At 28.7% G+C, this 26,943-nt stretch overlaps 2 protein-coding genes across 2 annotated transcripts; both read left to right on the plus strand.

The window, feature by feature from the left end:
• The first annotated feature begins 4,820 nt into the window (after positions 1 to 4,820).
• Positions 4,821 to 7,292, plus strand: LOC125854324 (isoleucine N-monooxygenase 2-like). Its single transcript, XM_049533840.1, has 2 exons — positions 4,821 to 5,768; positions 6,576 to 7,292. The coding sequence occupies exons 1-2, from the start codon at positions 4,821 to 4,823 to the stop codon at positions 7,209 to 7,211; spliced, it is 1,584 nt and encodes a 527-aa protein (XP_049389797.1). The 3' UTR covers positions 7,212 to 7,292.
• An 11,079-nt stretch (positions 7,293 to 18,371) lies between these two features.
• LOC125854327 (isoleucine N-monooxygenase 2-like) lies at positions 18,372 to 20,324 on the plus strand. The gene is made up of 2 exons (XM_049533842.1): positions 18,372 to 19,343; positions 19,658 to 20,324. Exons 1-2 carry the CDS (start codon positions 18,396 to 18,398, stop codon positions 20,291 to 20,293), a joined length of 1,584 nt encoding a protein of 527 aa, XP_049389799.1. The 5' UTR covers positions 18,372 to 18,395; the 3' UTR covers positions 20,294 to 20,324.
• The last annotated feature ends 6,619 nt before the right edge of the window (positions 20,325 to 26,943 follow it).

Here is a 26,943-nt window from a genome sequence, read left to right on the forward strand (position 1 = left end):
GTTCGGCATTAATATTTTTTCAAAAAATGGTTTGATTTCTCAATTCGTAGCAATTAAATTATTAATGAAAAAATTTATTGTAGCTCAAGATAATAATATACATAAATATCGAAAAATCAAGTTGAATTGAACTAATTCAATTCTTTAGTGTTTAGGTTCGACATTGATGTCCTTTCAAAAAAAATTGATTTGATTTCTCAATTTGTAGCAATTAAATCATTGATGGAATTTTTTTACTGTAGTTCGAGATAAGCACATGCATAAATATCAAAAAATAATGTTGAAAATTAATTCAATTCTTAGTTTTTAGGTTCGGCATTGATATTTTTTTAAACTTTTTGGTTTGATTTGTCAATTCATAGCAATTAAATCATTGATGAAAAATTGTTATAGTTCAAGATAATGATAGACATAAATATAGAAAAAAATCAGGTTGAATTGAATTAATCAATTCTTTAGTTTTTAGGTTCGGCATTGATATTTTTTCAAAATTTTTGGTTTGATTTTTCATTCGTAGCAAAAAATTTACTGTAGTTTAAAAAATCAGGTTGAATTGGATTAATTCATATCTTTAATTTTTTGTTCGATATCGATGTTTTTTCAAAAATTGCGGTTTGACACAACGTATGTTAGTTTTTTGTCTCAATTTTTTGTATGGCTTTTTCTTAAAAAATATTTTAAATTGTTAATTTACAGTAATCTATAGTACGTTTTATGTCTTTTTTAAATATTATATGTTACTCCTTCTGTTCTATTTTATGTGACACAAGTGATTTTAGGAAAGTCAACAAAATTTCTTATATGATTCCCACATATTTTTAGCTGTCATTTCACTGTGATGTAGTACTTTTTACGTTATTTTCAAATAATATATGTAATTTTTTTTATTTTGATATGGAATTAGAGGGTCAATTAAATTTCATATGTGGTTTTTACTATTATTTTTTTTAAATATCTTGAATCGTTACATTGTGATTTTATTAAACGTTTTTATTTTTATATAATTTTCGAATATATAACAAATTAAAAATTAAAACGAAGAAAGTGCTAAAGTTTTCAAATCATTATATTTCTATTTTAAAATGTTCAAATCTTTAAAACTCCACATATATGCACAATTTAATATAAGGAATACAGCAGAATTTTTTAAAATATACATATGAAAGCTCTTTCTAATAATACCACATATATATTTCATTTTTAAAATATGATTCCCTCTGTTTCGATTTATATAAACTTGTTTTTTTATTTCAATTTAAAAAGAAAATAACCTCTAAATTTTAACTTTTTTTTATATAGCATATTTAATATATCAAGCAATAGTACAAAATGTACAATTGGTTCTAAGTTAGGAGTTTTTATTAATTAACTAAATTGCCGTTGATTGTTCTATCAATATTTTACTCATGTTGAATCTCATTTATTTAGCGAAAAAAGTATTCTTTTTAAAGATAGTTTTAAGACATTGCAATGTTTGAGTATAGACCACAGAAATATTTGGCATTGATGTTTGGCATAAATTTTTTTACTGTAGTTCAAGATAAGGATAGGCATACATATCAAAAAATCAGGTTGAATTGAATTAATTCAATTCTTTAATTTAATGTTTGGTATTGATATTATTTTTCAATATTTTTTGTTTGATTTCTCAATTCGTAATAATTAAATCATTGATGAAAAAAAAATATAGTTCAAGATAAGAATAGGCATAAACTTCAAAAAATCAGATTGAATTGAATTAATTCAATTCTTTAGTTTTAGGCTCGGTATTGATATTTTTTGAAAAAAATTGATTTGATTTCTCAATTCGTAGCAATTAAATCATTAATGAAAAAATTTATTGTAGTTCAAGATAAAAATAGATAGAAATATTGAAAAATCAGGTTGAATTGAACTAATTCAATATTTTAGTTTTTAGGTTCGACATTGATATTTTTTCAAAAAGTTTGATTTGATTTCTCAATTTGTAGAAATTATATCATTGATGGAATTTTTTTACTGTGGCTCAAGATAAGGATATGGATAAATATCAAAAAATAAGGTTGAAAATTAATTCAATTCTTTAATTTTTAGGTTTGGCATTGATATTATTTCAAAAAATTTGGTTTGATTTGTCAATTTGTAGCAATTAAATCATTGATAAAAAAAATTGTTGTAGTTCAAGATAAGGATATGCATAAATATCAGAAAAAATCAGGTTGAATTGAATTAATTCATATCTTTAGTTTTTAGGTTCAACATTGATATTTTTTCAAAATTTTTGGTTTGATTTCTCATTCGTAGCAAAAAATTACTATAGTTTAAGATAAGGATAGACATAAATATCGACAAATCAGGTTGAATTGAATTAATTTATATCTTTAGTTTTTAGGTTCGATATCGATGTATTTTAAAAAATTGTGGTTTGATTTCTCGATTCATAGAATTAAATCAGATATGACAAAATACAAAGTAACAACAGATTTACAATTCAGATATATCAACTCAAAATGTTTATTTTCAAGAGGAACTCATAACATTTTCAAGAGGAGCTCATCAAACTTATTTTTGTCGATGTACGTTATGTAAAGAAATAATCTTCGTCCTTATTTTTCCCAAGCACAATGTTCTTAACAAAGATAAATGTGATTTTTAAGCATAATAAGTGTTTCATGGTGAGACGTATCCAACTCATCTCTATTTAAAGAGTAAATAGAGAATATTGTTTTATTATTTCAATCAATAAATATAATTAATTTATTTTGATGAATTAATTTGATCAATAAACATGAATTATTCACTTAGTTTTTTTATGTTGGTCAAATGTACATTTTTAAGGCTAATAACTCATAAGGGTAAAATATAAAGAATATTATAATTTATGCATTGATTTTATGAAATGACAAGTATTATGAACAAACTATTTATAGTAAGAATGACATAAAAAGATAACATAGGGAGTTATACTAAGAGCTAAATGTAATTATAATTTATTTACTTTCATGTAACATAGACGAATCATTTCCAAACATATTCACTGGCTTAAGAGAGAAAGGTGAGACTCTAATTAATGGCAAAATGGTTTTTAAAATTTAAATTTACATAAAGAATAAATTAATTTGAAATTTCTTATACAAATTATGGATTATTAATATTTGGGCAAATTACAGAAATCACATACTTTTAAGGCAAAATTACAATTTATCCCTTAAAAGTTTATAACTACTGAAATCCCTCAAACGGATACAATAATATAAGTGTTAATACATTAATCTGATGCGCGAGATACAATAATATAAGCGTTGATACATGCACGAGATATAATAATATAAGTGCTGATACATTAATTTGATAGGCGAGATACAATAATATAAGCGTTGATATATTAATCTGATGCACGAGATACAATAATATAAGCATTAATACACTAATCTGATGCGCAAAAATGAGGAATTTTGAAAATTTGTAAAACTTATAGAAAATAATAATAATAAGAAAACTAAAAGGTGAGATATCAATAATTTTTCCTTAATATTTTGTAGTGGTTGATGCTTGAGTAATAGTAATGATAGGTCCCACATGCATTAAAGCCAAGAACAAATGTTTGGGGCCACATGCATAAAAGTATATAAANTTTACATAAAGAATAAATTAATTTGAAATTTCTTAAACAAATTATGGATTATTAATATTTGGGCAAATTACAGAAATCACATACTTTTAAGGCAAAATTACAATTTATCCCTTAGAAGTTTATAATTACAGAAATTCCTCAAACGGATACAATAATATAAGTGCTAATACATTAATCTGATGCGCGAGATACAATAATATAAGCGTTGATACATGAGCGAGATATAATAATATAAGTGCTGATACATTAATTTGATGCGGGAGATACAATAATATAAGCGTTGATATATTAATCTGATGCACGAGATATAATAATAATATAAGCGTTGATACACTAATCTGATGCGCAAAAATAAGGGATTTTGAAAATTTGTAAAACTTATAAAAAATAATGATAATAAGAAAATTAAAAAGTGGGGTATTTATAATTTTTCTTTAATATTTTGTATTGGTTGATGCTTGAGTAATAGTAATGATAGGTCCCACATGCATTAAAGCACGCATACAAGTACAAGGGTCCACCAGACCATTTTGCCTAAAAAGAATGATTTTCATCCAACTTAAAAAAGTACCAAGAATTTTTTTTAGGCACGTTGATCATGACTTGCTTCCCTAGCCTCTTCTACATTATAGTAACAAAATGATATTTTTTTCGAAATTTTCTTCTTTCATATTTTTTTCACACCCTTTTAAAAATATTAATTAAATATATAATTTGACTAAACTATCATTATTAATATTCTATTCTTAATTATTTCTCATGTAAAATGATAGATAGTTAATACGTTTTGAATTAATTGAAAGTGAAAAAAGATTGATTTATAAATAAGATATATATATTATATAAACATATCGATTCATAATATGTATGTATGACCATTTTTTTTAAAACATAAGCTGTGTTGCTTGTATAGCTGATTTTGGGTCATATTTTATATAAATGAAAATTTTATTATATTTGATGCAAATAAAATTATTTATTATATATTTATAATTTCTAAAACAAAAATATTACTATGAATTAAACCAATGGAATAGAAAAATAGCGCAATTGAGAAGATGCAAAATTTTTACATATTTCTTAAATTATATGTTGATCAGTGAAACTACATCACATAAACTAAAACGAAATAAGTACTCTATTAAACTAGTTATAATACCTCTATAAATAGCGTAAGACATAAAGAGTTAGCAATCACAAGAGAAAAATGATGAAAATATCAAACCACCTTCTTATGGTTATCTCCAATAACACTACATTCTTCATTATTTCCATTCTATTGACAATCTTCATTTCTATTATTCTTAAGAAATGGAATAGTAGTGTAAGAAACAATAAACCACTACCTCCAGGTCCAAAATCATGGCCTATAATTGGATGCTTTCCTCAAATCATCCTAAAAAATAAGAATGCATTAACTCATCGAATACACAAAATTATGGAGGAAATGAATACTGAAATTGCTTGCATTCGTGTTGGTAATTATCATGTTATTCCTGTAACCTCTCCTGAACTTGCTTGTGAGTTCTTGAAGATTCACGACTCTATTTTCTCATCCAGACCTATTTGCATGTCCGCCAACCTCGTTAGTAATGGCTACTTGACCTCAATTTTTCTCCCTAGTGGTGATCAATGGATGAAAATGAAAAATATGCTAACTTCCCATGTGTTGTCATCAAAATCATTTCAATGGCTTCGTTGTAAAAGGGACGAAGAAGCTGACCACCTTCATCGGTTCGTTTACAATCAATGTAGCAACCAACTTGTTCTTAACTTAAGGGAAGTAACAAGATATTATTGTGGGAATGTAATTAGGAATATGATTTTCAGCAAGAGATCATTATTTGGAATTATAGAAGAACAAGAGGAGCAATTTGATGCCCTTTTTACAATTCTTGAATATGTTTATTCTTTTAGTATATCAGATTACTTACCATGGTTAAGTGTTTTTGATTTGGATGGTCACAAGGCAATTATCAAGAAAGCCTATGCTACAGCAACAAAACATATTGATATTGAAGTTGATCATAGGATACAAACATGGAAAGATGGCAACAAATCTTTGGAAGAGGACATTCTTGATGTTCTTATCATGCTCAAAGATACAAATGGAAATCCATTGATAAATGTTAAAGAGATTAAGGCACAAGTTCTTGTAAGTATACTTATAAATCATGTGAACAAAGTTGTGTTGTTTTTCACCTTTGGCTAATTTTATTATTGATAGACTATCTGATGAAGCTTTCAAAATTTGCTTATTTTGAAAAGAATTTATAACTTCATAAAATATATATTTTTGGAGGATAGTAATTTGTGTTTGGCTAATCAATTTTAAAAATATTTTTGTTAATTTGTGTTTGGCTAATCAATTTTAAAAGTATTTTTGTCAATATTTGTTGCTTATGAAGGGAGGATTGTCCAAGTCCATATAAGGAGACCAAATTCCCATCCCTTTTTCGATGTGGAATTTTTAACACTTCCCTGCACGCCCAGACCTTGTTAACTGGAGTGTGGACACTATAATATAGGGCTCAACATCGGTGAACAAAGAAATTGGGATGGGCATGACTCTGATACCATGTAAAGATATGACATTTGGGCCTAACTCAACCCCAAAAGCTAGCTTATGAAGGGAGGATTGTTCAAGTCCATATAAGGAGACCAAATTTCCATCCCTTTTTCGATGTGGGAATTCTTAACATTGTTAATACAATACTTTATACTTAACTTTTGCTACTCAAAATCACTTGTTCTTCTTAAATGTTTGACCAAAGACATCATCTCTCTAAAATATGCACTTTTGATTTCCAAAATTTGATCAAACAAACTAGTACATTCTCATTCCCTTCTACCTACCATATATATTAATGTCTCATCATAAAAAAAAAATAATTTAAACATAATTATTGCTCATCTAGTCAAAAAGTGTTGACATGATTGGTTACAAACAAATAATGTACAGGAACTCATGTTGGCATCAGTGGATAATCCTTCAAATACAGTTGAATGGGCACTTACAGAAATGTTGAATCAACCAAAGTTAATGCAAAAGGCTATAGAAGAACTCAACATTGTTGTTGGGATCAATAGATGGGTTCAAGAATCAGACTTGTCAAGGCTAAATTATGTCAAGGCTTGCATAAAAGAGACCTTTCGACTCCACCCCGCTATGACTTTTAATGTTCCTCATGTGTCTGTCTCTGATACCATCGTCGGTGAAAAGTACTTCATCCCTAAAGGAAGTATAGTGCTATTAAGTCGTCTTGGACTTGGTCAGAATTCTAGAGTGTGGGAGGATCCATTGAAGTTCAAGCCGGAGCGCCACCTCAAAATGGAAGATGGTAGTGAAGTGGTTCTCACTGATTCAAACTTACGTTTGTTATCATTTGGTACTGGAAGACGAAGTTGTCCAGCTGTGAAACTTGGTTCAACAATTACTACAATGTTACTTGCTAGACTTCTTCAAGGATTTACCTGGAATTTACCACCAAATTTACCATGCAATGATTTAAATGAGTCTTCTAAGATTAATCATTTTTCTTCCTTACCATTTCTTGCTCAGGCAGAACCAAGATTAGCTAAGACCATGTATCTTTAAGCTACCATGTTTTTCGTATTCATCTGTCTAAGTTTTAGTGTGTGAAATTATTTTTGTTAGAATATACTATTAACCATATGGTTTAAGTTATAGTATTATCTTTTCATCCTATATATGTAAAGATTGTTATTTTGTTTACTTAATTTAATAAAGTATATCATTGGTAATTAAAATGTGTGTCCTTTAAGTAATATTTAGTGTATGGAGTTCCTTATCTCATAAACTGAAGACTAAAATTATCAGTCCTTATAAATTATAAACCAATGTTTACAATGAAAGATGAAACCAGACAAACATCTTGATGATTGTAGCACAAGATTAAATGACAAACGTGTTACCGGCAAATTATAAATTAGCCAGAAAAATCAAATATTTTAACTCTTCCCTTTTTTAGAACCAGAGACAAAATTTTATTTTTCAAATGACAGTAATTTATAAGGGTGGACATTATGTCCCTGATTCGATTCTCCGATTTTTAATTTTGAAAAAGTGTGGACCGAATACTAAATTAAACCAGTTTGGTTCCATTTTTTCAAGTTTGATTCAGTGTTTTTAAAACAGTTTTTCAGTGTGAATGAAAAATAAAATGAGGACAAAATCAAAGTAAAAGGCATTCAAAAATTTAAAACAATGTTAAGTGATAATGTGTCTAATCATGAAATACTTATAGTACTTAAGAAATCATATTTGTCTTTGTCAAGAACATTGNAATTTTGAAAAAGTGTGGACCGAATACTAAATTAAACCAGTTTGGTTCCATTTTTTCAAGTTTGATTCAGTGTTTTTAAAACAGTTTTTCAGTGTGAATGAAAAATAAAATGAGGACAAAATCAAAGTAAAAGGCATTCAAAAATTTAAAACAATGTTAAGTGATAATGTGTCTAATCATGAAATACTTATAGTACTTAAGAAATCATATTTGTCTTTGTCAAGAACATTGTGACTCCAACTGTTGCTCGAGGAAAATAAGGGTGAAGACAAATTACTTTACATGACGTACATCGGCAAAAACTATTGAGAATATATGAGTTTTCTACTTGAACTATCACTCAATAGTTACTGAAACACACCTCAATTAGCTTCTAAAGATGTGCGTGCCTCCATTCTCTGTTATTTAATTTTTTTTTGCCACGTGACACTTCATGTGAAAAAATAATTTTATGATAATAAATTTAAATAAATTAATATTAAGTAAAATAATAAAATTATTGCCCTATAAATTAAATTATTTGAATCATAATATCCATTATCTTCTTCTCCACCTTTTAGTCATGGTCTTATTTCTACTGTAACATCGATATCTTTAATGGAGAGATTTTAAGATTTTAAGTCCATTAAAAATATTAAAGTGGCCATCATTTTCTGTGTACCACAGCTGTAATGGCTGCTATCACAAATGCACATGTTTATTACTTTCTTGTTCTTATTTATTTGTTAAATATTTTATTTTTAAAAAATTAAGAAAGAATAATTTTTTTATTATATTCTCAATTTATTAATTGAATTAATATTATTAAAAAATATAATTAATAAATATATTTGAAACTCTATCAATTAATATAGAATTATAGACTCATTATATTAATTATTATTTTTTAATAGATGTATCAAGTTAAAATTTGACAAATAAATAATAATGAAAAAAGTAATAGAGTTTAGATGGGGATAAGATTCTAAGCTCTAAAGTCAATGCAATTACAATAGCTTATATTCACTAACAAATTGTAACATCAATCTAAGACGTCAATTTATGAGTTCAATTCACAAAGAGTGAACCATAGAGATACAGAGATATTTTAGAGAAACTTATAAAAATTATATTAGTTTATGAGCTAATTATTTAAATATATTTTAGTTTATAATATTACGAATCTTACAAGATTTTGGTGCGTTCAGATCCATGTATCTCGAGATTTATGGAGTTAAAAGTATGTGCAATTTATTCTAGATACAATATATCCAAGTAGATTCGCATGTATCTGGATATATAACAAATTTTGTCTGCCTCCTTTTCATATCATTCACATGTATCTAGTATCCCAAATACATGCAATCGCACCTCACACATGCAAATACATGTATTTAGTGTATATCAAGTGTGATTCATATTTATTTGTGACACATGACAATCTCGTTCGCCGCCCTCCCTCTTGCTCACCTCTCTTCCTATTTTAATTTAACTAGTTTCTAGACAAGCAAGTAATATATATGAATGAGTTTTATTTAACCATAGTGTAATCATTAACAAAAATAAAATAAAATAAAAAAGTACAAGCTAAAATTGATGAGCACGCATCCAATTTGAATGGCTTCTTTGTTGAGTGATAAATAATTAATTATTGTTTGAACTACAAAATTGAATAACTGAATTAATTTACTCATTAATATTCAATTCAACTTTTCAGCGTCTCTAACTTTCTATAGCAATTAATGAAAGGTTTTCAATTGGTTGATGTAAGTTGTAGCAATCAATTTGAGCCACCAACGTTTCATACTAAATTATGATCATTATATTTAATAAATACAAACATTTTTTTTTATTGTGTGAAATTTGTCTATTTATATTTTTATATTAAATTCTCTTATTATATAAGAGACCGTTTGTGCTGAACCAGACACTTCTCCGTCGACGTACCTGCTTCAACATGCTTTTTTAAAAAATATAAAAAATATTTTTGGTCTAGTTTAATTTAATTATTAGTGTATAATTTTTCTTAAATTATGAAATCCGATTTAGCTATGACTTTTAGTTTTAAATTCAAGAAGACGTGCATGCTTTAGAGTGTTTCGAAATTTTTTTTTTTGTTCTACTTTAATTTAATTAGTGTATAATATTTTTGAAATTATGGAATATGTTTTAGCAATTATTCTTTTGTTGTACTTTAATTTAATTAGTGTATAATTTTTTCGAAATTATGAATCCGTTTTAGCTATGACTTTTAGTTTTAAATTCAAGAAGACGTGCATGCTTCAGCGTGTTTCGAAAAAAAAATTCAAACAAAGTTATTTCTTTTGTTCTACTTTAATTTAATTAGTGTATAATTTTTTTGAAATTATGGTATCATTATCTTGAATGTCGGTAATATTTGTTTATATCTTGTAACTACTTGAGTGAAAAATCAACGATCGATAACGAAAAATACATTAATTATGGACACCTTAATGAACCTCTACACAATAAATTTGCACAAACAAAAAGTAATTAACAACTTAAATATCTAAAAATCATATTAAAATTTATTCAACTTTCTAAATTCTACCTATATCATATAGATTAAAATAAAAAAATATTAAGATATTGTGCCTTCATCTTACCGTTAGTAGTTAGAGAATCTCCCAAATAAGAGTAAAAGAGTATGTATTGTATTTTTATACATTTTGAGTTGATATCTATTGTTTTGAATTTATTGTATTTTTATATACATCCTTGAGTTAGTATATGTTTATTATGCAGCTTTATACATGTTATCTTTTGTTATTGCTTTCATATTGGAATTGAGTTGAGGTGAGTATTGTCTTCCCATGTTATCAGTTCAGTGAGCTATGTTTCAATTTCCCCTTAGATACTTGTACATTTAATGTACTGACGTCATTCGACCTGCATTTTATAATGATGCAAATACATGTGTTCAGGATCATCAACATGTGTTTCGTTGAGATCATTTGACATTCCAGTTAGCATTGGCGAGCTAGCCTTCTTATATTCCGGAGACTTCACCTTTACCTTACAGTTAGTAGTTTTGAGATGACGTGAGTCTTGTCCCGATATCCTTTTGTAATAGTAGAGGCTTCATAGATAGATAGAGTTGAAGAGTTTTTCAGTATGTATTTACTTTTTTTTGAAAAGTTTTACAAACTATAAATATTTCTATTGAGTATTGTTTAGACTTAATGAGGTTAGTATTTGAGTTTAACAACTTTTATTCAATCTTAAGCCTACTATTGTTTGAGTTAGTTTTCCGCTTGTAGTCAACCAGGATGAGGATTCACTTGGCGACCAGTAATGGTTTTCGAGTGTCGACCACGTCCAGGGTGTAGGCCCGGGTCGTGACACAACTATTGAGAGATAAAAAACGATATTATTTAGAAAAGAGAAAAGAGTTTGATATACCCCTCAACTTTGTTATTTAGAGTTAATATACCCTCATTATGAAAGTGGTTCATATATACCCCTACTATTATACAAATTACTCACATATATCCCTTTTCTCTAACGAAAGTGAAAAAAATAATTTTAATTTAATTATTTTATAAATAATATATATAATCTATATTAGGTATATATGACCCTCCTCACACATATATTTTTTTGACTTTTTTGTTTCAACAACTAATTTAAATTTATTATTTTAGTGGTCAAATATAATTATGTTCCACTAATTTATTATAGATTCCCCAATTTTTTTTTACAAATATAAAAACTAAATTACAATATAGCTGATGAAAAAAATAGTTTTAAATTATAATATAGCCACAATAATAAATATATGTATGAAAAAAATTAAAACATACATTTAACTTTGCTAGAAGGATTATATGTACCCTTAAATGATTTTTTTGAAAAAAAAAATTAACAGTTAAAAATATAAATTTAAAACTAATTTTTCACTTCCATGATGAATGGTATATATCTGAGCTTCTTTTATAACAATAGAGATATATTTAAACCATTTATATGACGATAAATATATATATGAATTACTTTCATAATAAAAATATATCATTTTTAAATAACAAAATTATTTTTCCCTTTTCAAAAATTCTAAAAACATAACCCGCCCTTACTATACTTTTAAATAGTTCTTGTGATCGAAAAGCTGCCGACGAAAAACATTGTGTCAGTATGATACTTTTAAAAAGATATTTTCTTGTTTTTCAGTGAATTTGAGTATAGACCACATAAATATTTGTACTATGGTTTAGGATAGACATAAATATATATTTTTTTAAAATCATATTTTGGTTTTCAGGTTTGACAATGATATTTTTCTCAAATATTTTTTTGGTTTTTAGATTTTGGCATAAAAAAATTGGTTTGATTTCTCAATTCGTAGCAGTTAAATCATTAATAATTTTTTTAAATTATAGTTCAAGATAAGAATAGACATAATATCAAAAAATCAGGTTGATTTGTACTAATTCAATTCTTTAGTTATTAGGTTTGACAATGATGTTTTTTCAAAAAAAATGATTTGATTTCTCAATTTGTAGCAATTAAATCATTCATGGAATTTTTTTTTTACTGTAGTTCAAGATAAGGATATGCATAATTATCAAAAAATAAGGTTGAAAAGTAATTCAATTCTTTAGTTTTTAGGTTCGGCATTGATATTTTTTCAAAATTTTTGGTTTGATTTGTCAAATCGTAGCATTTAAATCATTGACGAAAAAAATTATTGTAATTCAAGATAAGAATAGGCATAAATATCAAAAAAATCAGGTTGAACTGAATCAATTCAATTCTTTAGTTTTTATTTTCGACATTGATATTTTTTCAAAAATTTTGATCTGATTTCTCATTCGTAGCAACATATTACTGTAGTTTAAGATGAGGATAGACATAAATATCGAAAAATCAGGTTGAATTGAATTAATTCATATCTTTAGTTTTCAGGTTTGATATTGATTTTTTAAAAAAATTGCGTTTTATTTCTCGATTCATAGAATTAAATCATATATGAAAAAAAAATACAAAGTAACAACAAATTTACAATTCAAATATATTAACTCAAAATGTTAATTTTCAAGAGGAACTCATCAAACTTATTTTCGTCGATTTACGTCATGTAAAGAAATCATCTTCGTCCTTATTTTTCTCAAGCACAATGTTCTTAACAAAGATAAATATGATTTTTTTAGCATAATAAGTGTTCCATGGTGAGACACATCCAACTCATCTCTATTTAAAGAGTAAAGTAGAGAATAATGTATACAATCACACTCTATCAATTAATATAAAATAATAAACTTACTATATTAATTATTATTTTTTAATAAATATATCTAGTTAAAATTTGACAAATAAATAAGAAAGAAAGAAGTAATAGAGTTTTGATGGGGATAAGTTTCTAAGCTCTAAAGTCAATGCAATTACAATAGCATATATTCACTAACAAATTGTAACATCAATCTAAGAACTCAATTTATGAATTCAATTCACAAAGAGTGAACTTTAGAGATAGAGAGATATTTTAGAGAAACTTATAGAAACTTTATTAATTTATGAGCTGCAGGTTATCTAAATAGATTTTAGTTTATAATATTACGAATCTTACAAGATTTTGGTGCGTTTAGATACTTGTATTTCGAGATTTATGAAATTAAAATTAGGTGTAATTTATTCTAGATACACTATATTCAAGTGGATTCACATGTATATGGATATATAACAAATTTTGCCAGCCTCCCTTCTATATCTTTCGCATGTATCTGGTATCCCAAATACATGCAATTACACCAGATACATGCAAATACATGTATCTAATATGTANGAATATGTGGTAACCCTAATGGGTGGAGGGAGGACCAATTTATAGAGGTTATGACTTAATCTGGTACGTCCATCAAGTAACCAATGTACGGACGAGATCTATTCCTTATTAAATATTATTTATGGTATTACTTTGATTCCAAGTAAACTTGGGCCATAAGTAAGAAATAATTAATAGTAAATAAATAATAATTCTTACAGACCAAACATAGATCGGGACAATTATTGAGAGATATAAAACGATATTATTTTGAAAAGGAAAAAGTGTCTGATATACCCCTCAACTTTGTCATTTAGAGTTACTATACCCCTCATTATGAAAGTGATTCATATATACTCCTACTGTTATACAAATGACTCACATATACCCCTTTTCTCTAACGAAAGTGAAAAAAATAATTTTAGTTTAATGTCACGCTCCGAGTCTACACTCTAGATGTGGTCAGCACTCGAGAACCATTACTGATCCTCAAGCGAAACCCTTGACCTGACTTACTATAACTCACATGACTCAACGTAATAAGCGGAAGCTTAAATAGATGAGCATTTAGAAAACTCTTAAATCACTGCCTTGATATACTTAACATAAGTCATAAGTTAAACAAACATCCTGAGAAAACAATGGAACATCTGATTCTATCTATCTATGAAGCCTCTAATAGTTCAAGATTGATGTCGGGACAAGACCCACGACACCTCAAATTACTAAAACAGAAATGAAAATAGAGTCTCCCGAAAGCAAGGAGGCCTCACCAAATATTGTCTATGAGTGTAAGCTGATCTCAACGAAACGCTTGTTGATGATCCTGAACACCTGTTTCTGCATTATAAAAGATGTAGGTCGAATGATGTCAGTACATTGAATGTACGAGTATGTAATATGGCTAAGTAAAACAGAAACTGAACTGAATGACTGAAGACAACTTAACAGAATCAATACATGAACATGAAGTGTAAACCATTTAAACTTTACCATACGTTATGCAATAAAAACATTATGAAAAATAATATACTTTACTTTGGAGAGTTTCTCTAACCGACAACCATTACCATGAGCCTAACAATGATACAATGTTTAGCCCATGTTGCATTTACTGTCCTATACTTCGTCGGGGTATAGCATGATATAGTACTTAACTATGGATCCATCTAATAGGCCTTCTCAGAGGCAGTGAGGAGTCGCATGACGAGTCAATGCTATCCTATCCTACGCTGGCTACGTAGTTTTATGGACTTTCGAGTTATAAAAGACTAACACAATTCAGTGCTCGATATTACTCCCAAAATAATAAACAATATCAATTATGCTCAATTCACCCTTTGCAAGGAAATGGAATTTTACTTTATCGAAGGACTTTTCAAAAACATAACTCATACTTATATTTACACGTATTTTTATGGACTTATCTTTCAAGTCCAAGATCAATATGCATAGCAATTGAAAACTCTTATATTTTTCTGTAAATAGAACCTTTAAATTTTTCAGGTAAATTAGCTTCAGTTTGAATGCACACTTAGACCCATAAGTAGGATATGTAGAGACTTTTGAACTCTTCTCGATTCTCAAATCCAACACGAATACACGAGGAATTCAACACAATTCCTTTTTATAATAGTAGAGATATATTTAAATCATTATGTCATCTCTAAATAACAAAAAAAAAATTCTCTTTCAAAAATTCTAAAAATATAGGCCGCCATAGCTGGCACGAGTAGGATTCGTGGCCTCTCTCAAGCCTTACTATACTTCAAAAAAAGTTCTTCTGGTCGAAAAACATTGTGTCAGTACAATACTTTTAAAAAGATACTTTCTTGTTTTACAGTGAATTTGAGTATAGACCACATAAATATTTGTACTATAGTTTAGGATTGACACAAATATATATATAAAAAATACTAATCATATTTTCTTTTTAGGTTTGACATTTGATATTTTTTTCATTTTTTTTGGTTTTTAGGTTCTTGCATCGAAAAAATTATTATAGTTCAAGATAAGGATAAACATAGATATCAAAAATCAAATTGAATTGCATTAATTCAATTCTTTAGTTTTTAGGTTTGACATTGATATTTTTTTGAAAAAATTTTGTTTGATTTCTCAATTCGTAGTACTTAAATCATTGATGAAAAAAATTATTATAGTTCAAGATAAGGATAGGCATAAATAACGAAAAATCAGATTGAATTGAATTAATTTAATTCTTTAATTCTAGGTTCGGCATTGATATTTTTTCAAAAAAAAGGTTTGATTTCTCAATTCGTAGCAATTAAATCATTAATGAAAAAATTTATTGTAGTTCAAGATAATAATATACATAAATATCAAAAAATCAAGTTGAATTGAACTAATTCAATTCTTTAGTTTTTAGGTTTGACATTGATATCTTTCCAAAAAAAATTGATTTGATTTGATTTCTCAATTTGTAGCAATTAAATCATTGATGGAATTTTTTCACTGTAGTTCAAGATAAGCATATGCATAAATATCAAAAAATAAGGTTGAAAATTAATTCAATTCTTTAGCTTTTAGGTTCACATTGATAATTTCAACCTTTTTGGTTTGATTTGTCAATTCGCAGCAATTAAATCATTGATGAAAAAATTGTTGTAGTTCAAGATAAGGATAGACATAAATATAAAAAAATCAGGTTGAAATGAATTAATTCAATTCTTTAGTTTTTAGGTTCGGCATTGATATTTTTTCAAAAAAATTGGTTTGATTTTTCTTTCGTAGCAAAAAATTAATGTAGTTTAAAAAATCAGGTTGAATTGAATTAATTCATATCTTTAGTTTTTTTGGTTCAATATCGATGTTTTTTCAAAAATTGTGGTTTGACACACCGTATGTTAGTTTTTTGCCTCAATTTATGTGACAAATGAAATTTGAAATGTCAACTAAATTTTTTGTATGCCTTTTTCTTAAAAAATATTTTAAATTGTTAATTTATGGTGATTTATAGTACATTTAATATATGTTACTCCATTTGTTCCATTTTATGTGACACAAGTGATTTTAGGAAAGTCAACGAAATTTCTTATATCATTCCCACATAGTTTTAGTTGTCATTTCACTGTGATTTATAGTACTTTTTACGTTATTTTCAAATAATATATTTAACTTTTTTTTGTTTCAATATGGAATTAGAGGGTCAACTAAATTTCATATATGGTTTTTACCTATGTTTTTTTAAAAAAAAATTCTTAAATCGTTACATTGTGATTTTAAGCTTTTTTATTTTCATGTAATTTTCGAATATAGAACAAATTAAAAATTAAAACGAAGAAAGTTTTCAAATCATTATATTTCTATTTTAAAATGTTCAAATCTTTGAAACTCCACATATATGCACAGATTAATATAAGGAAGACAGCATAATTTTTTAAAATATACATATGAAAGCTCTTTCTAATAATACCACATATATATTTCATTTTTAAAATATGATTCCCTCCGTTTCGTATGAACTTATTTTTTTATTTCATTTTAAAGAGAAAATAACCTCTAAATTTTAATATTTTTATATAGCATATTTAAGATCACAAATTTAAGACACTGATTCCTCCTAATCCAATTTTATGCTTATTTTGGAAATTCAGTACTCCCTGCAGTACAAACTGTACAATTGCTTTTAAGTTGGGAGTTTTTATTAATTAACTAGATTGTTGTTGATTGTTCTATCAATATTTTACTGATGTTGGATCCCACTTATTTGGCAAAAGAAGTAGTCTTTTTAAAGATAGTTTTGAGACATTGCAAAATTTTCACATATTTCTTAAATTATATGTTTGATCAGTCAAACTACATCACATAAATCGAAACGAAAGAAGTACTCTATTAAACTAGTTACCATACCTCCTTGTTGAGTTGCATGTTCATGCAGCACCTATAAATAGTATAAGACATAAAGAGTTAGCAATCACAAGAGAAAAATGATGAAAATATCAAACCTTCTTCTTATTGTTATCTCTAATAACACTACATTCTTCATTATTTCTATTCTATTGACAATTTTCATTTCTATTATTCTTAAGTTGTGTTGCTTGTGATAACTTTCGCATACCATAAATGGCCCCTACATTTTTATATTCCCACGTGTTGAGATTTCATGCTTATTAAAATAAAGATAATAAAAGAACTCTGGTAATAACTTTTGCATACAATAAATGGCCCCTACATTTATATATTCCCATGTGCTTTCTTTTATTCTTCTAATAATGGATAGAAGATAATCATGCGGCCATAAGAATTTAATTCAGTACTCCCTGTACAAAATGTACAATTGCTTTAACGTTAGGAATTTTTATTAATTAACTAAATCGTTGTTGATCGTCCTAGTTATGACTTTTTTATATAGTCGAAAAAAAAAAAAATATGTTTTGATTTTGTGGCCTCTCTTATGCTGCATATTATATGTTGTTACGTTAAAATTAAATTATAGGAAGTACACTTTGTCTCAATTTAATTATATGACACACATTTTTTTAGTCAACGTTTTTTTACAGATTGTTTTGAGACATTGCAAAAGTTTTATCATATTTCTTAAATTATATGTTGATTAGTCAAACTACATCACATAAATTGAAACGAAAGAAGTACTCTATTACCTCTTTGTTGAGCCTACCTTATTAGTTGCATGTTCATGCAGCACCTATAAATAGTGGAGGACATTAGCCTTAACAATCACAAGAGAAAAATGATGAAAATATCAAACCTTCTTCTTATGATTATCTCCAGTAACACTACATTCTTCATTATTTCCATTCTATTGACAATATTCATTTCTATTATTCTAAAGAAATGGAATAGTAGTGTAAGAAACAATAAACCACTCCCTCCAGGTCCAAAATCATGGCCTATAATTGGATGTTTTCCTCAAATCATCCTAAAAAATAAGAGTGCATTAACTCATCGAATACACAAAATTATGGAGGAAATGAATACTGAAATCGCTTGCATTCGTGTTGGTAATTATCATGTTATTCCTGTAACTTCTCCTGAACTTGCTTGTGAGTTCTTGAAGATTCAGGACTCTATTTTCTCATCCAGGCCTGTTTGCATGTCCGCGAGCATCGCTAGTAATGGCTACTTGACCTCAATTTTCCTCCCCAGTGGTGATCAATGGATGAAAATGAAAAATATGCTAACTTCCCATGTGTTGTCACCAAAATCATTTCAATGGCTTCGTCCTAAAAGGGATGAAGAAGCTGACCACCTTCATCAATTCGTTTACAATCAATGTAGCAACCAAATACTTATTATTAACTTAAGGGAAGTAACAAGATATTATTGTGGGAATGTAATTACGAATATGATTTTCAGCAAGAGATCATCATTTGGAAATATAGAAGAACAAGAGGAAATTGATGCCCTTTTTACAATTCTTCAATATGTTTTTTCTTTTAGTATATCAGATTACTTACCATGGTTAAGTGTTTTTGATTTGGATGGTCACAAGGCAATTCTCAAGAAAGCCTATGCTACAGCAACAAAACATATTGATATTGAAGTTGATAACAGGATTCAAATATGGAAAGATGGCGACAAATCTTTGGAAGAGGACATCCTTGATGTTCTTATTATGCTCAAAGATAAAAATGGAAATCCATTGATGAATGTTAAAGAGATTAAGGCACAAATCTTTGTAAGTATACATTCAATTACTTATAAATCATGTGATAAAACAAAGTTGGGTTGTTTTGTCACCTTTGGCTAATTTATGATTGATAGACTATCAGATCAAGCTTTCAAAATTTGCTTATTTTGAATAGAGTTTATAACTTCATAAAAAATGCACTTTTCATTTCCAAAATTTGGCCAAACTAACTAGCACATTCTCATTCCCTTCTACCTACCTTATGTATTAAGTCATCATAAAAAATAAAATTCAAGCATAAATTATTGCTTATCTACTCAGAAAGTGTTGACATGATTGGTTTACAAACAAATAATGTTCAGGAATTATTAACGGCAACAGTGGATAATCCCTCAAATGCAGTTGAATGGGCACTTGCAGAAATGTTAAATCAACCAATGTTACTGCAAAATGCTATAGAAGAACTCAACATTGTTGTTGGGATCAATAGATGGGTTCAAGAATCAGACTTGTCAAGGCTAAATTATGTCAAGGCTTGCATAAAAGAGGCCTTTCGACTCCACCCCTTTGTGCCTTTTAATGTTCCTCACGTGTCTGTCTCTGATACCATCGTCGGTGAAAAGTACTTCATCCCTAAAGGGAGTATAGTGCTATTAAGTCGTCTTGGACTTGGCCGGAATTCTAGAGTTTGGGAGGATCCATTAAAGTTCAAGCCGGAGCGCCACCTCAAAATGGAAGATGGTGGTGAAGTAGTTCTCACTGATTCAAACTTACGTTTGTTATCATTTAGTACTGGAAGACGAGGTTGTCCAGCTGTGAAACTTGGTTCAACAATTACTACAATGTTACTTGCTAGGCTTCTTCAAGGATTTACATGGAATTTACCACCAAATTCACCATGCAATGATTTAATTGAGTCATCTAAGATTAAGCATTTTTCTACCTTACCACTTCTTGCTCAGGCAAAACCAAGATTAGCTAAGGCCATGTATCTTTAAGCTACAATATTTTTCATATTCATCTATCTAAGTTTTAGTGTGTGAAATTATTATTGTTAGGATATACTATTAACCATATGGTTTACGTTATAGTATTGTCTTTTTATCCTATATATGTAAAGATTGTTATTTTGTTTACTTAATTTAATAAAGTATCATTTGAATAGATCATTGGGTAATTAAAATGTGTGTCCTTTACTTATATAGTATATATTTAGTGTATGGAGTTTCTTTATCTCATAAATTGAAGACTAAAATTATCAGTCCTTATCAATCCTTGCAGACGCTTTAGTGATATTAATTATCTCTTGATCAATTTTTGCAATCTTTCTTTTCACCGAGGCTATTTCCATGTCAACCTCAATAATTCTCTCTCTTAGCATTCATTCAGTTTGGTCCAATATTGCAAGTCTCCATTTGACTGCAACTATCCTCTCTCTAGTCTCGATAAATTTTTTTAACATTGATTATTCAGTTTCTTCATTACTAACCAAAGCAATGGATGGGATTGGTGCGTTGACACTTTTTCCAGACATTCTAGCAAATCGACCTTCCTGTGATGGACGAATAAAAACTTAGGAGTTTTTTAGAGTAGGTTTATATATTTCTGAGAAACTTGGACAACACTTCAGAAGTAATTTAGACGGACTTTGTTGTTGTGGATTTTAATATATGCTTAAGGTGCTCTAAGAAACAAAAGTGGATTAATTCCGCTTTAGATAAAATGACACATCACAACATAAAGCAATTATATCAAGCAAAACACAAACAATTTATATCGCACCCTAGATTTATGACCTTTTTTATGCCAGAGGTAGGCCTAAACGTCAAACATAACGTGATTATGATAGATTGATCCAAGCCATTAATTTGTGACAACTCAAGTTTGGAAAACAAAGACCAAATATTCATTAAATACCAATAAAATGGTACAACAAAGAGAGAATAAACAAAAAATACATAAAAGATGACTCAATATAAAGACAAATCTAAGACTCGACCTAAATTTGTTATCAATCACGCTGGTGGAGGAAGTAAAGATGACGCTCCCGCGTTGCTAGGCCCTACTCCCGCATTGTCCAAATATTGCATTATTGTTTCCATTTGAGCCCACATTTCAGGAGTGACCACTTTGGTTCCAAGATGAGAATGTCTTATCCAGATCGTCGTCCCAATATCCTCAAAACCTTGTTCACCTTCTAGACTCATACTATTGCGATTTTCTCGAAGCCACACCTGATATTTTGGAATTTCTCTTTCTGGCCCATTTCCTATATCTATCGTGAGAATATTGTTCCATTCATGAAGAATCTCCCTAGATCGAAGGACTTCAAAATTTGGTTTGAAGGAAATTTCAGAAACCCTCATGTTTGCTCGAAGAGGGATTACTTGTGCTTGACTAAACTATTGAAGCACGCGCACCGGAACATATGACTGGAGACCTTTCAACCTAATAAGCTCGATATAGTAAAACCTCCTGCATCTTAAATAAGCCGGGGAACGTGAGAGTAATGGATATTTCCATTGAATTTGGTTACTGGTGCGGGAGGCCAGATATTTATTCCAGTCATCAGTACCAACCGGAGACACAAACCTTCTCATCCTGTCGTAAAAACTGTCAATATTATTTGTGTTACTAAAAATATGTCATCTATATTTTTACGCTGGTGAAAATGTTCCATTGCCAATAATTGTAAAAAAAGATTGCAACCTTCAAAGAAGTTTGTTTCCCCTCTTTTACATTTCCCAAGAGCTCAAAATATTTCTGCTAAAATCATGGGAACTAGAGTGAGTTCTTCGCCATTAACACCTTCACGAGTCACACAACATATGCAGGTGCTAATGTGATCATGTTCTCGTGGAAATACTAAAGTCCCTACTAAAGCCACAACAAATGCGATAGGACGTCTAGCTTGCCAATGAACGTAAGTGCAAAAGAATTCTTTCCTGAACACTTTGTAACTATCCGAGCGTCCATACCTTTCATAAAAGTAATCCAGAGAAACCCAAATATGTTCGAAGTATCAAAGTTTCTTTTCATTTTTCAGTCCTAAGTAGCGAAGAAATTTCTTCCCTGATTGACTGTGTGGAATAATTTGACATCTTCCTCGATACTTCAAACTGGTGAAATAACATATTTCCTCCAATGTAGGTGTTAGTTCAAAGTCTTTGAATGCGAACACAACATGGTCTGGATCTCAAAGTTGAATCAATGCTCTAATCACATGTTTGTTCGGGTTAACCTTGAATAGCATAGTGAGTCATCCCAACCTTCTTACAATTGCTAATTTTTCACTTGGAGTGAAATTTTTTCACTAGGTCTTCAATTTGGGCGGAAAATCCTCGACCATCCTAATTTTAGGCACTTGGGGGACTGAATCCATCCTAAAAAAATAAAATAACAAGAAGGAACACATAATTTTCAAAATCACTATATCAAAATTAGGCTTGGGTCCGTCTATCATTATCACGTTGCACAAAACATGTTTGTTGGTCGTTGGGTTGTGAAACTCGTCAACATAAGGGTGGATTTCTGAAATGTGAAATCGATACCCGGGATCGATCCACCCAAGGTGTATACATGCATGACTTAAATTGAGGGGTGGCGTAGCTCTATCTTATGACTTCTAAGATTTGGCTTGCTAGACACAAGGTTCCCGAGTTGACAACTCGAGTGAGGAGGCTACGCGATCACACGAAAAATGATTCGAACACCCCGCTCATATGCCAATTCTCCTAACTTTTGGGATTTTGAAAGAAATTTGCGAGTGCGCAAAACACACCTCGCGTGTATGTGTGATTGTGTGAATTTTCCAAAATTGGAGGAAGTACGAACGAAATGACAATTTATAAAGCAGTAGCAAATATACAATTTATATAAAACAGTAACAAATAAACATTTTAGATAAACAATAACAAATAAGCAGTTTATATCACATAAGTATTAAAAATAAAGTAAGCATATTAGACATGTAAAATAAGCAAACACGTAAGCATAGGTTAAAAATCTTGATAATTAACCTAAGTCGATTATGGTTAGAACCTATTAAATCTCCAGCAAAATCGTCATTTCTGTTATGCCATAATTTCACTATTTTTAGAAAAATTACTTTTGAAATATTCTAAATATAAAACAATTTGAGAAAAATACTTGGAAAAAGAGTCGCCACTTAAGTTTTTTAAATAAATAAGAAAACTTAATTTAAAAATACTCTAACAGATTAAGTCTTTAAAAATTTAGAGAAAAATGGGTAAAATGTTCTTATTTACGCTTCAAGAAGGTTTTTAAGACATTTGAAGTGTCCGCTAACATGCGATTATCCTACGAATTAGATTAAATATTTTGACTATTTTTAGAAAAATAATTTAACATAAAAAAATATAATAATTTGCAATATTTAGCTAGCTTTAAAAAGATAGTTAAATAACAAATATTTTTTATTTTTCAAGCCAAAGGAACTTTTAATTGATACATTTCAATTGAATTACAAGTTATTAGAATTTTAACAAATTTACACTAATTAAACTTATTTGAATTGTTTTTAAATTTAATAATTTGAACCAATTTGATAAATTAAAGCATGAAGACTATCTTAAATTAATTGAAAATAAAAAGGAACCAAAATTTTGACTAACTTTTGAGAAAGTGACAAAGTAAAGAAAAACATGTTTTTTTAGTTTATTTGATTAGCTTAGAACACTTTTTTTAAAAATGAGTAAAAAAAAGTTATTAATTAAATAGCATATCTCTTTAAGAACAATTATACTTAATTAAAGATATAAAAATTTGACCGGTATACTAGACATAAAATAACGGGATAAGGGTTTGAAAAATACCTCAACTTTGGTCGAATTTGCTGTTGCGATACTAAACTTTCATGAGGACCTATTACCTCTTTAGACTATTTAATACCGTATTTTTTATCATTGAACTATTTAATAGTGTATTTTAAAGGTATATATGTGCCCACGTGGACACATTACTATTTATAATTTTGTATTATTTTTTATGTCCACGTGGGCAAATATATATGTTTAAAATACGATATTAAATAATCTAGGGAGGTAATAAGTCCTCATGAAAGTTTAGTATCACAACAACAAATTCGACTAAAGTTGGGGTATTTTTCTGACCCTTATCCCTAAAATAAATGAACACAAAAGATGTTTTAAAGGTAAACAAACATAAAGAAAATAACTCATTTTTTGGGATCTAAGTAAGTTAATTAATAGTTCTAGAGTTAAATTAAATTAGTTAGACATAATCAAAACATTTAGGAGACTAAAAGAGATAATGAAATTGGGCCCCTTCTTGGGTCAATTTCGTTGTAAGTATTTGGGTTTTAACCCAATCTCCTTTTTGTATACACCGGTTGTATATTAGTCTATATCAACATGTGTATCAACATTTCCCGTGTATTTCTTGCTTACGAAGACCTGTGTTTTGCTTTCGCCCTGTATTTTTGCATATACAGCCTATTTCTTGGGATTTATGAACTAATTCCAACAGTGTTGGGTCTCCGGAACCTGTTATTGGGGCAACGAATTCGAACGATGAGCTTAACGATGAAGCAACTTCCACCACGAACTTCGAGTATGAATGACAGGCTAAGAAAATCCAAGCGGCGATCTTCTCGGAATTTAGAATCAGAGAACTAGATATAAAAAAAATAATTGATGTGTAGAAGTGACTATTGCCAAACTCAAAAACCTCTCTCAAAACCATTGTCTTTATTCCTTAAGCATGGAGAACTATTTATAGGAAAATTTGGGGTGATGTAGGGGGGAAATTCGTTGAATTTTTGAAAGAAAAGTTTGAATTTTTCTTTGCTCCTATTTGAGATCAATAGTAAAAGGCATGGCGAGTCTTTCTCTGCTCTGAGACTTCACGAAAGGGGGGAAAATGAGACGTGAGGGTGATGGCTTTTCAGGCGAGGAGAATGGTGAATGTGCACTGTTGCGCTGTTTGAAATCGTTGCCAAAGTGACGGGTCAAAGTCCCAGCTTTTCCGATTTTGTTGGACTGAAGCATCTTTATTACGTCTTGTTCACGTGAAGAAGACAAGTATAGGGGTCGTAGGGTATGGCTATTGTTGTTGTTTGTTCTTCGCGTAGGGGAGAAAAAGAAGTGAAGTGGACTCGGGTCGATTTCTGGTACTGCTGTTGTGAGTATTTGAGAGTTGTTGATGAATGTAATGTGAGCTGCTGATTTAAATGGAAGTTGGGCTGAAAATTGGCCCAACTTTGGTCTTAAATTGATCCAATAAATGGAGCAAATATTGGTTAAAATTCAATTTTGGAAAATAATCATATAGATTACAAATTCAGCCGAATCGCCGAGTGAAGTTAAGGACATAGTCGATTTGAATTAATTGAGGGATTCGACTAAGGTCAAATAAGACGAATTAATATAAATTAATTATTGAGTTTCTTAATCTTAACCAAATAAAATAATCAATTTTAAAATATTAACTATTAATTAATTAAACTAATTGGCAAAATTTAAAGCAAAATTAAAACCTTTTGAGATGATTTTCAAATAAAAATATACTAATTATACACATAACTATTAAAACATATTTATTATTTTTTTAAAATTATAAAATTGACAAAACTTATATAAAATTAACTCGAAAAAATATTTCGAATTTCATAAAAGTTAATTAATTCAAAAGTTATAGCCATCACTTTAAAATACACTAAAAATATAAAATATTTTGAGATGATTTTCGAATATTTATAGGATATAATTATTTCATACATATATATTATTAAAAATTAAAAAAAGTGATAGACTATTTAAACACTTGCAAATTATTTTTATTTTTTGAAAATTTATGAAACTAATTATTTTAAATCGTTTGAAATTGAAAAAGCTCGATGAATAATCTATAATGTGGAGGTCCAAAATTGAGTGTCAACGCTCATAACTGGAAAGAACTAGAAAGAAGTTTAAAATTGGAAATAGTCATTTTTGGAAAGAAAATAAAAATCTGGAAATTTGTTAAGTGTGTTAAAGTTGAATTTTTGGTCAATTTCAGACGATCATAACTTCTAGCTTAGGACGATTTAGGTGTGGTTCCAGATATCTTAGGAAAGATCTTGGAATAATTTTTCGAACGCCGTTGATTTTGCGCGATCCCGAGTTTATATGAGTGAGATATCCCCATTGGAAGTTGGGTTGTTTGACTAAGGAAATGTCCAATTCAGATTTTTAAAGGATGTTTTGGTATTTTCCTTACCCAATAATTTTATTTTGTTTTTGGGTAATTAATTGGGGTCTAAATTGTTCTTAGTCAGTTTACACTTTTGGAAAAAGGAGTTAGGGTTTTGAGAAAAGAGAAAAGAAGAGGAGAAAGGAGGAAATGAGGAAGAAACTTGTGGATTTCATCAAGGGGTGATCCCTACGAGGTATGTGAGTTCACACAACATTGGGTTCGTTCACCCACGCGCCAAACATTGTTAGCTCAGCGTGAATTCGTCCTAAAAATTGAAAGTTTGAATGTTCTTGATGTGTGTTCTTGAATTTACTTTCGTTCTNTATTAAAACATATTTATTATTTTTTTAAAATTATAAAATTGACAAAACTTATATAAAATTAACTCGAAAAAATATTTCGAATTTCATAAAAGTTAATTAATTCAAAAGTT

The sequence above is a fragment of the Solanum stenotomum genome, chromosome 2, assembly GCF_019186545.1.
Source record: "Solanum stenotomum isolate F172 chromosome 2, ASM1918654v1, whole genome shotgun sequence".
In the NCBI taxonomy this organism is placed as follows: domain Eukaryota; kingdom Viridiplantae; phylum Streptophyta; class Magnoliopsida; order Solanales; family Solanaceae; genus Solanum; species Solanum stenotomum.